The 9887-nt window shown below is 38.8% G+C and overlaps 1 protein-coding gene across 1 annotated transcript in view; it reads right to left on the bottom strand.

Annotated features, from left to right (window-relative positions):
- The window catches only part of mapkbp1 (mitogen-activated protein kinase binding protein 1), a gene marked incomplete in the record, with an annotated part of 30345 nt that overhangs the window by 18251 nt on the left and 2207 nt on the right, over positions 1-9887 (bottom strand). The window contains 8 exon segments of the mRNA XM_014022124.1: positions 628-788; positions 2573-2590; positions 2694-2876; positions 2962-3099; positions 3198-3368; positions 5017-5074; positions 5151-5213; positions 8538-8629. Of these exon segments, the coding sequence (XP_013877578.1) occupies positions 628-788; positions 2573-2590; positions 2694-2876; positions 2962-3099; positions 3198-3368; positions 5017-5074; positions 5151-5213; positions 8538-8629 (884 nt within the window).

The raw sequence follows: 9887 nt of genomic DNA, 5'->3' as shown, positions 1-9887 counted from the left end.
CAATTTATATCTGGATTATTATTTATTATTATTATAATAGCTCTCTCTTTGCAAAGTTTTTCTGGATGTTTAAAGGTAATGTGTTTTGGTGAGACTTATACATAACTAACAAAATGTTATAACCAACCAAATCATAACATTTACATAATTTCAAGTAACAAAATAATATATTAGATGGATAATAGTAATGTTTTTGAGTGATAACTCTTATAGCTCTTTTCTACAAAATAAAAACAGGATGTGTAACTGTCTTACATGCTTTACCCCATAACTCAACACAACAGACCAAGTGTGGAACACTTAATGTGTTATATAACATTTACAGAGCTTTATCATTAAACAAGTCCCTTACTTTGTAAAGCAGTGCAATAGATTTAGCTATTTTTATTCTTAAATAATTTATACGAGGTTTCCATGGCAGTTTATCATCAATAATAACACCTAAAAACTTCACCTCACTGACTCTATCTCCACACCTTCAACTCTAAATGGAATGTTAACAGTTCTTTGTCTCTTTGTAAATATCATATAATTAGTTTTATCCTAATTTAGTGATAATTTATTAAGTTTGAACCAGTTTTGTATATTAAATGACCCCAGGCTCTGAACCCACAGGTGAGGACTCACCTGGCGTTCACCATGCTGGCCACGTCGGCGCCCAGGCAGTGTGGGCGGGGCAGCGTGCACAGGAAGTGCAGGTTGACGGGGCTGAAGGCTCGAACAGTCCCGTCGGAGCAGCCACAGAAGATGAACTCGTCTGTGACGGACAGACAGGTGGCCTGGGACGTCTGCAGACAGACAGGTGGGCAGACACGGGGGCGGGGCCTCAGTGAGACGAGATGTTAACGAAGAGAAAAGAGGTCTGAAAATATTCTGATAAAATGTGTTTCAGCGACGAGTCGGCTCATCGTTCAGTGATGGATGAAAACAGCATGCTGTGAGGATGACGTGTGCAGATCTTCATGTTTTTATAAAATACATTTAATTAAAAACAGCTGAAAGTAGCTAAAAACACAAAGAGCATTCTGTGTTCTGCTGCTGTGAGACATATCAGAAGATAAATCAGTAAAAAGTATGAGATCAGCTGTAAAAGGAGACCAGAGATGTAAAACATCAGCTAAACTTTTAATTTTTTATAAAGCTGTGTAAGTTAAAAACAATTTCATTTTTCAGCTTTTAGCTTTTACCTAGCCTTTTGCTAATTATGCTTCTAGCCTTTTGATATTTTAAGCTAGCCGTTTGCTAATTGTACTTCTAGCTAGCCTTTTGTTAATTATGCTTCTAGCTAGCCTTTTGCTAATTATGCTTCTAGCTAGCCTTTTGCTAATTAGGCTTCTAGCTAGCTTCTTGACATTTTAAGCTAGCCTTTGGCTATATTTAGCTTTTAGCTAACCTTTTGTGGTTTTTTAGCTGGTGTTTTGCTAATTTAATCTTTTAGCTATAATTTAGTAGCTTTTAACCTCTAGCTACTATTTGGCAACAGATAGTTTTAAAAAGCCTTTTGACACATTTTTATTTAGCCGTTGTTGACTTTTACCTTATAGCTACTGTTTTGCTATGTACAGCTAGACTTTAGCTGCTTTTTGATTGGTTTCTTCTGCCTTTAATTTTAAGCGTCAATTTGTTACGTTTTTAGCAGGCCTTTTGCTACTTTTAGCTTTTAGCTAAACTTTTGTGGTTTTAACTTGTCTTGCTAAGCTTTTAGCAATGATTTAGTAGCTTTTATCCTCTAGCTACTATTTGGCAACATATAGTGTTACCAAACCTTTTGACACATTTAGCTTTTATCAAGCCTTTGTCAACTTTACCTTATAGCTACTGTTTTGTTATGTACAGCTAGACATTTGCTGCTTTTAGCTTATAGTTAGCCTTTTGATATTTTGAGCTAGCGTTTTGTTATTTTTAGCTTCTAGCAAGCTTTTTTGATATTTTAAGCTAGACTTTTGCTGCTTTTTTAAAGGTTTCTTCTGCTTTTAGTTTTAAGCTTTGCTTTTTAATGTTTTAGCAGGTCTTTTGCTACGTTTAGCTTTTAGTTAACTTGTGTCTTGCTAATTTAAGCTTTCAGCAATACTTTAGTAGCTTTTATGCTCTAGCTACTGTATTTGGCAACAGATAGGTTTTAACAATTGTTTTGACACATTTTGCTTTTGTCAAGCCTTTTTCTACTTTAACCTTGTAGCTACTGTTTTGCTTCGTGTAGCAAACTAGCATTTTGGTAAATTTCTGGTCTTTCTAACTTTTAGCTGCCACTGGTTATTTAATTTCTTCTTTTCTTGTTGCTCTTTTTTTAAAGAAGCAAACAAACAAAAAGACGGTTTTTTTTCTAAAAATGTCTTTTACAAAAATCAAGTTTTCACCAGCAGTTTTATAGGCCACACCTCTTTTTGGTTGCCCCCAAAAAAGGGCGTGGTCTTTTGACAAAGAAGGAAGTGATGTTGCTCTAATCTACTGGCAGTTGTGATGAATTGTGTAAAACTCAATACGATGAAATAAAAGTTTTGCACAGAAATTGCGCAGTAAAATGTTCGAATGAAATATGAGGCGGTCCAAAGAAACCGGGTCTAGGACTTACAGAAAGACAGTCGATTCTCTGAACAGGAAGCAGAGGAACAAGCAGAGGAAGTTCATAAACACATGGCGGGGAAGCTGCTAACAACAGGAAGTCACACCTGAGACGCTGAGTTYGGACTCACCCGTAGCTCCACCCACTTGTCCAGGAGCCGGCGGTCGTTAAACTCACACAGCAGACCTGACGAGGTGATGCAGAAGGTGGAGGCGGACTGCCGGCCCCGCCCACACGCCACGTCGCTGAAGAAGTTGTTTCTGAGTTCCCCGAGCAGCCCTGAACGCCCCAGCAGGGGAACCGTGGCATTCACCTGAGAGTAAAACAAAAACAAAAAACAAACATCAAAAACCCTTCAGCTCCCGCCCACAAACAGCCGACTGACTCGTTGCCACAACCTTGGAGGTCTTGGTGTGGTCCAGGTACCAGAACTTAACGTGTCGGTTCCCGGCGGTCACAAAGTAGGAGCTGTCGTCTGAGAAGGAGACGGCGGTCACTTTACTGGACACCTTATTGGCTGCCACCACCACGTTTTTCTGACCACAAACAACAACATGTTTATGGGTAAATAAATATTTACTGAGGTGGATTTAACGGCTCATAAAACCTGAAGACGCTCCTGAATTCGTCGTACCTTCCAGTTCCACACGTTTACCATCATGTCGTGCTGGTAGCCCACGCTGACGATGTATTTCCCGTTGGGAGAAAACGCCACGCAGGAGACGCCATATTTATGCTCCTGCAGGTCGGACACCTGGAGACGCTCCGACACGTCCCAGACCCGCACCGCTGGCATGTGCCCACTCTGAGGAGGACACAGGAGCTGCTGAGTCAGCATTCACACGGCTKTTGTCCTGTTTATAGTTCAGTGAAGTTGATGGAATCAAAATATTTGTTTCTTTTATGCAAATATGGGTCAAATAGTGTTAGAAGGTTTAAATATAAAGATTTCACTTTATTTACAAAAGTGTCTCCATAAAAAGACTCCTTCAAAACTTTGTTCTGATTACATCCACATATAATCCTATTTTTGTCCTTATGCTTGTTTTATCATTTAGCCACTGCTTGGCTAATATTAGCTTTCAGCTTTTGTAAAGCTACAAATTTACTGGTTTTACCTTAAAGACACTATTTTGTTAATTTTAGCTTTTAGCTATTGTTTTAGCTTTCTGGTACAGTCCTAGCTAAATGCAACTAATCTGCTAATTTTACCTTGTTGCTACTGTTGTGCTGATTTTAGCTTTCAGCCACTCTGCTGTTGTTGTTGTTTGTTTTTTTTGAGACAGTTTTTGCTAATTTTAGTTTTTAGCTACCATTTTGTGTGTTTTAGCTTTCAGAAAGTTAAATTAATTTGAAATTTTAGCTACTGTTCAGAATTAGATTTAAGCTACTTTTTTGTTTTTTGCATTTAGCTACTGCTCACTACTTGTTGTAGGTTCTCTGTTTATGATTTTTGCTACTCAGTTAATATTTGCTTTTTTTGACTCCTGTTTTGTTGGTTCAGGTTTTTGCAACTAATCTTTTAATTTTATCTTGTAGCTGTTTTGTTAATTTTAGCTTTAGCTACTGTTCTGTTAATCTTAGCTTTTAGCTTCTGTACTGCTACTGTGCTGCTACTTAGTTAATCTAAGTCTTTAGCTACTGGTTTGAGTTTTGGATTTCGCAAATGTTTTGTTAGTTTTTATCTTTAGCTACTGTTTTGTTGTTTTTTGCTACTGTTTGCTGCACACGTGCTCGGGTTAGCTTCAAGCTACTGTTCTGCTAGTTTTATATTTTTGCTACTGTTCTGGTAATCTTTGTTTTTAGCTACCATTTTGAGTGTTTTAGCTTTCAGCAAATGTAGCTACTGTTTGGTTTTAGATATTAGCTGCTGTTTTGTTGTTTTTTGCGTTTAGCTACTGTTTGCTGCATATGTGATTGTGTTAGCTTCAAGCTACTGTCCTGCTAGTTTTATATTTTTGCTACAGTCAGGGTTCCTACAGCTTTAGACAAGCTAAATTTAAGACTCTTTAATGCCCCTTGAAATGAAACTTAAGATCATTTTCACAATAAACATGAACAGGGGAAAAAACAGTTCACAACAATATTAACATGTTTGTTTTTTTACAAAAAACCTAGCTGTAAGAGGCATTCTGCAAATTATTTTTTTTAAGTTACCAATTATTTTAATATTTAAAGACAAATTACAATCTTACAAAGTGTTAACATATTGAAGACCACTGTAAGTTTGATTTAATCCATTTTAAGGCTATTTAAGGCCTTATTTTTGGATTAATTCAATGCTTTTTAAGACTCTAAGGATCTGCAGGAACCCTGTAATATTCTGGTCATTTGTGTGTTTTATCTCTGCTCATCTGTTTTAACAAACTGTTCAGTTTCAGCTCCTCAGCAGGTTTGAGCAGAAAAGACTAAAGTTTCTGGTTCCGTCCGTTCAGACGGAGACAGACGCTGACCTCTCCTGTCACGACGTATTTCCCATCTGGAGAAAAGGCCACGGTGGTGATGGCCTTCCTGAGAACACAGAACAGGATTCAGCTTCTCACAGAACCGTCTGAACGTGACGAACGGTCCAAGGTCTGAGATTTACCTGGAGCTGTTGAAGATGTGATGCTGTTTGTTCTTACGGGGGTTCAGCAGGACCACCACACACCTGCACAAGCAGAACCAGACGACAAAATTAGTCAAATAAGAAAAAAAAAATATAAAAACTGAACTGACAGATCAGCAAAGATGTTTCTATTCCTCATAAATAAACTGTAAACAAAAACTTCTGGATCAATATTTACCATAATCACAAAAAAACTAACTTTAAACACTAAAATACAGAAGCTGAGCCGTTTTTAGCAGGTTAGGGTTCTTTAACTCGAGCATAAAGAAATGCTTGTCGCCCGAAACTCGTTTTTCTTTCTATCCTTTACACAGAACCTCATGTGAAAATACATGAAATATCCCTTTAATCCACAATAAAAAGACCCTCTCAGCAGTTTGGTCCAACAGAACATCTGCATTGCAGCAGAGGGGCTGCAGGAGGAGGAGGAGGAGGAGGAGGAGGAGGAGGAGGAGGAGGAGGAGGAAGAGGAGCGCTGCAGCTCCAGCTGCAGAGTCCAACTAAAGATTTTGTTTTTTTTTTCCTTTATTAGTTTTTATTTCTTTAAACACAAACAGCTTGAAAATCATTTCGTTATTTTAACATAAAATCATTTTCAGAGAAACAGTTCAGAGTTCTGTCAACGAGCAGCTGAGAGACTAAATGAGACAAGTTCAATAATTAAAATAATTAAAAAGAATCAGAATTACTTAAAGAGATGTTTGTCGCTCGGAGCTTTTTCTGCCCGAAATTAATGACTGAAAAATTAATTTCCCTTAAATTTAACCTTTATTTAATCAGGTGAGTTAATGTCCGTGATGGTTACAGTTCTGCTAATCCACTGATAGCAGAACCAGTTCCTCATTTAGAACATTAGCATTTTTTGCCAACTTTAAAAACTGTTTTAGCTTCTGCTAATTTCAAGTCCACTAAAAAATTCACAAGAGTAAAACTTTTATTTTTGTCGTTTACATGATTTCAATGAAAACTACCCCCTCTCACGAACATTGGTGGATGTGTCAGGCACAGTTTGTGTTAGCATGTAGCATCTTTAGCCACTAAACTTCAAAGAGTGTCAAAAAGAAATAAAATATAATTTAACAAAATTTAACTGACAAAAACAATAACTATGTATAAAATATGGTAGAGTAAGCATTTGCTGTTTGTCGTTTGACTAACTTCAAACTGTTTTTATAAAAATACAAACTTAAATGCTTTTATTCTGGAAGAATCAAGTTAGACARAGCTGTGATTCTGGTTTTGATTGGCCGATCTGCCACAGATGATCCCACCCACCTTCAAGGTTTCAGTCCCACCAGTCTTTAACAGGAAGGAGGTGTCGTCTTAGAGGTTAGCGTTAGCTTCTGCTAATGTTTTAGCTGCTTAGCATTTAGCGTTAGCAGAGCTAAGAATCTTGTTTAGTGATTGGTAGTTAGTGAAGCTAACTTTTTAGTTAGCTGAGCCCACCGCTGGTTAACGGGACCTCCGGGTTTTGATCAAACCTCTACAGCGAGTCGTGCGGGATCTGTTGGCCGAGGACCACTCTCAGCTACTACCACAGCTTCATATCTGTGAAACTGTCTGAGACTTAGCTTTCTGTTTACCTACTCTAAAAGTTAATGAGATGTAGGTGTTCATCTGAAGATTATTACCTGCAGGTAGAGGGGTTTGTGAGATATTTTGCTAACAGAGACAGGCTCTGAGCTCTGAGGGGAAACACTGAGTCACAGTAAGAGCTTTGTCACGTTCTGTTTGACATGAATGTCTCTATTTTCCTCTCGTCTGACCTACATTAACCCCCCCCCCCACACACACACACACACTTCCACTGACCCACTTCACTTCAGCGTCCCTCGTTAACCGCAGCCCGTCCCTTCAGTCTGAGCACGCGCCCACCAATCAGGAGCTGCCAGGCCGCCCACGCCTGCAGTCGATTGGTGGGAGRGAATTTTAAAAACTGGAAGCTTCCTTCAAACATTCCCCTCGTTCCTCTGGGATAAAAGTCTTTCAGAAAGCAGGAATGTGTGAAGGTGTGAGGAGGCCGTGACCTTTGACCTGTGAGGTCACAGAGGAGCGCAGATTTCAGGCTCTTATTTTGAAAAAAGGCGCCTCCCGCTGCCTTTAAAGTCAAAGTTTGATGTTGTATAATGTGTTAGAGCTCATATTATAGGCTGGAGATGACTCTCAGCTACTACCACACCATGTAACCACTGCTGTGTTTGCTCAGGCTCCTCAGGCTTTTGTTGTGACAGAAACAGGAAGTGGGAAAAATGCAGCTCTGGGACTTTTTTAGAATTTAAAACTAAACTGGCTGAGCAGAAAATTCCAGAAGACATGAGGAAAAGATAGAGTGGAAGATTTTATGAGTCACAAAGCTCGTGATGGATATCTGTCACTCATGGACGCCTGAAGACCTGAAGACCTGTTGACCTGTAGACCTGCAGTAGACCTGTAGGACTGCTGACCTGCAGCAGACCTGTAGACCTGCTGACCTGCAGACCTGCAGTCGTGGTCTGAACTACAGAGTCAGAATCTGAAGATTCGTCGGTGTTTAGCTGAAACTTGTGGACGTCTTCATTCCTTTTCCAGGAACAGGAAACTGATTCACACAGATAAACACATTCTGGKCTGATGAGTCTGGATCCACTGGACCCTGACCTCCTCAGAGATCTGAGTCCAGCCCAGAACCATTAGCATGAAAATACAGTTTTGTTATTATTAGCTTTTAGCTACTGTTTTGCTTGTTTTAGCTTTTTYMRKWMMRKYCMRSYKGTTCAAGCTATTTGAGACTAATCTGTCAAATTTTTTCTTGTTGCTATTATTTAGCCAATTTTAGCTTTCAGCTAGTTTTCTGCTGGTTTTATTGTTTTTGCAACAATTCTGCTAAACTTAATTTTTAGCTACCAGCTGTGTTTTAGCTTTCAGCAAATGTTTTGTTAATTTTAACTTTTAGCTACTGTTTGGCTAGTTTAGGCTTTTTTGTGACTAATATTTTAAATTTATCTTGTAGCTGTTTTGTTCATTTTAGCTTTCAGCTGCTGTTCTGCTAATGTTAGAGATTAACTTCTGTACTGCTACTTAATGTTAGTTTCAGCTACTGGTTTGTATTTTAGTTTCAGCAAATGTTTCTTCAGTTTAAGCTTTTAGCTACTCTTTTGTTGTTTTTTGCWTTTAGCTACTYTTTGCTACATATGTGATTTTAGCTCCAAGCTACCGTTCTGCTAGTTTTAAAATTTTGCTGCTGCTCTGTTTGCTTTTTWTTTAGCTCCTGTTTTGTTGGTTTGGGTTTATTGTGACATGTGTTTGAAGTGGCTGACAGGATGCAGGTCACCAGAACCGGACCAGACCGGACCGGTCTGAACACATCAGGAGCTGCGGGTCACTCACCCTGCAGGGTAGGCCAGGAGTCCGGTCCTCGGGTCGCAGGCCAGAGCTCGGTTCCCCGGTGATGTGATGCCGATCACCTTCTCCAACATCACCTGGAGGAAAACACATCAGACGTCAGTGTTTCCATGACAACTAATTGGTTAATTGACTAATTGAGTTARCATCAAAGTAAAGCTTCAAACGATCCAGATCAATGAGGACACAGATGAACAACAACTCACACCTGAACACTTGAGTTTTACTGTTCCTCAGACCACCACCATCATCATCATCATCCTCCTCCTCATTATCATCATCATCATCATCATCATCATCATCATCATCCTCATCATCTCTGAAGAGTTTTTTCCTCTGACAATCCTCCTGTTTCACTCCAGGAGGAAGCAGAGTTCCGGAGCAGCGATGTCTGAACAGATATTTGTCCAGACAGCACGGGTAGAACCGGTCCGGTGAGTCGAGCCGAAGCACCGAGTTTTACAGGAGCAGTGAGGAGTGACTGAATGAAGCTGGACAGGAGCCCCGGCCCCCGCGGGACAAAACGGACCAGAAACACCAGACTGACAGGATCTGATCCCTCATTAAAAATAAAAATAAAAACTCCCTGAACCGTGGCAGCATCTCCCAGCCACACGGGTTCATCCGGATGTTTCTGCAGGATTTCATGGAGGGACTGAGCTAAAGGAAAGTCTGATGTGTGCACTGCCAGGAGAAAAAAACTACACTAACCCAGTAAAAAAGTCAATCTGTCAAAATTTCTTGAAAAAATCTTGGTTTAAAATGTTATAAAACAAATTATTCTYATAGAAATACAAACTCCTTTTTCCAAATCACATTTTCTGTGTTTGAAAACTAAATTTAGAAATACATCATTTCTTTGGCCTTACTCTCCACTAATTCATAAACTGTTTCTTAAAATAAAAACATTTGGTCAAAATTCAGCAAATTAGATAAAAAAAGAAAAACTTGAGTAATAAATATATAAATAAATAAATAAATGAACACAGAAAGTCAACTAATGTCGAGAGAGAAGACTCAACTAAACAGAGAAACACTAAAACTATTTTACATTTAAAAATATTACCTTTCGGGACAGATAAAAAGCTAACGAGGGCCAGATTTGGCCCACAGGCCTTGAGTTTGACACGTGATTTAATGTATAACTGTTTTCAATGGAAACAATTTATTTTATTTATTTCTGAGTGTGAGCAGTCAGAGCGCAGGGATTAATAAAACTACAGGAAGATATCTGAAGCAAAAACTGATGAAAACATCAGAATAAAATACAAACGTATTAAAAACACTTTAATCGTCTTAAATAAATAAATAATGTGACCATGAGTAATAAGAAAT

The sequence above is a fragment of the Austrofundulus limnaeus genome, unplaced genomic scaffold (genome assembly GCF_001266775.1).
Source record: "Austrofundulus limnaeus strain Quisiro unplaced genomic scaffold, Austrofundulus_limnaeus-1.0 Scaffold318, whole genome shotgun sequence".
Lineage (NCBI taxonomy): Eukaryota > Metazoa > Chordata > Actinopteri > Cyprinodontiformes > Rivulidae > Austrofundulus > Austrofundulus limnaeus.
The sequence above is the reverse complement of the archived record's forward strand: the minus strand, read 5'-3'. Positions and strand labels throughout refer to the sequence as shown.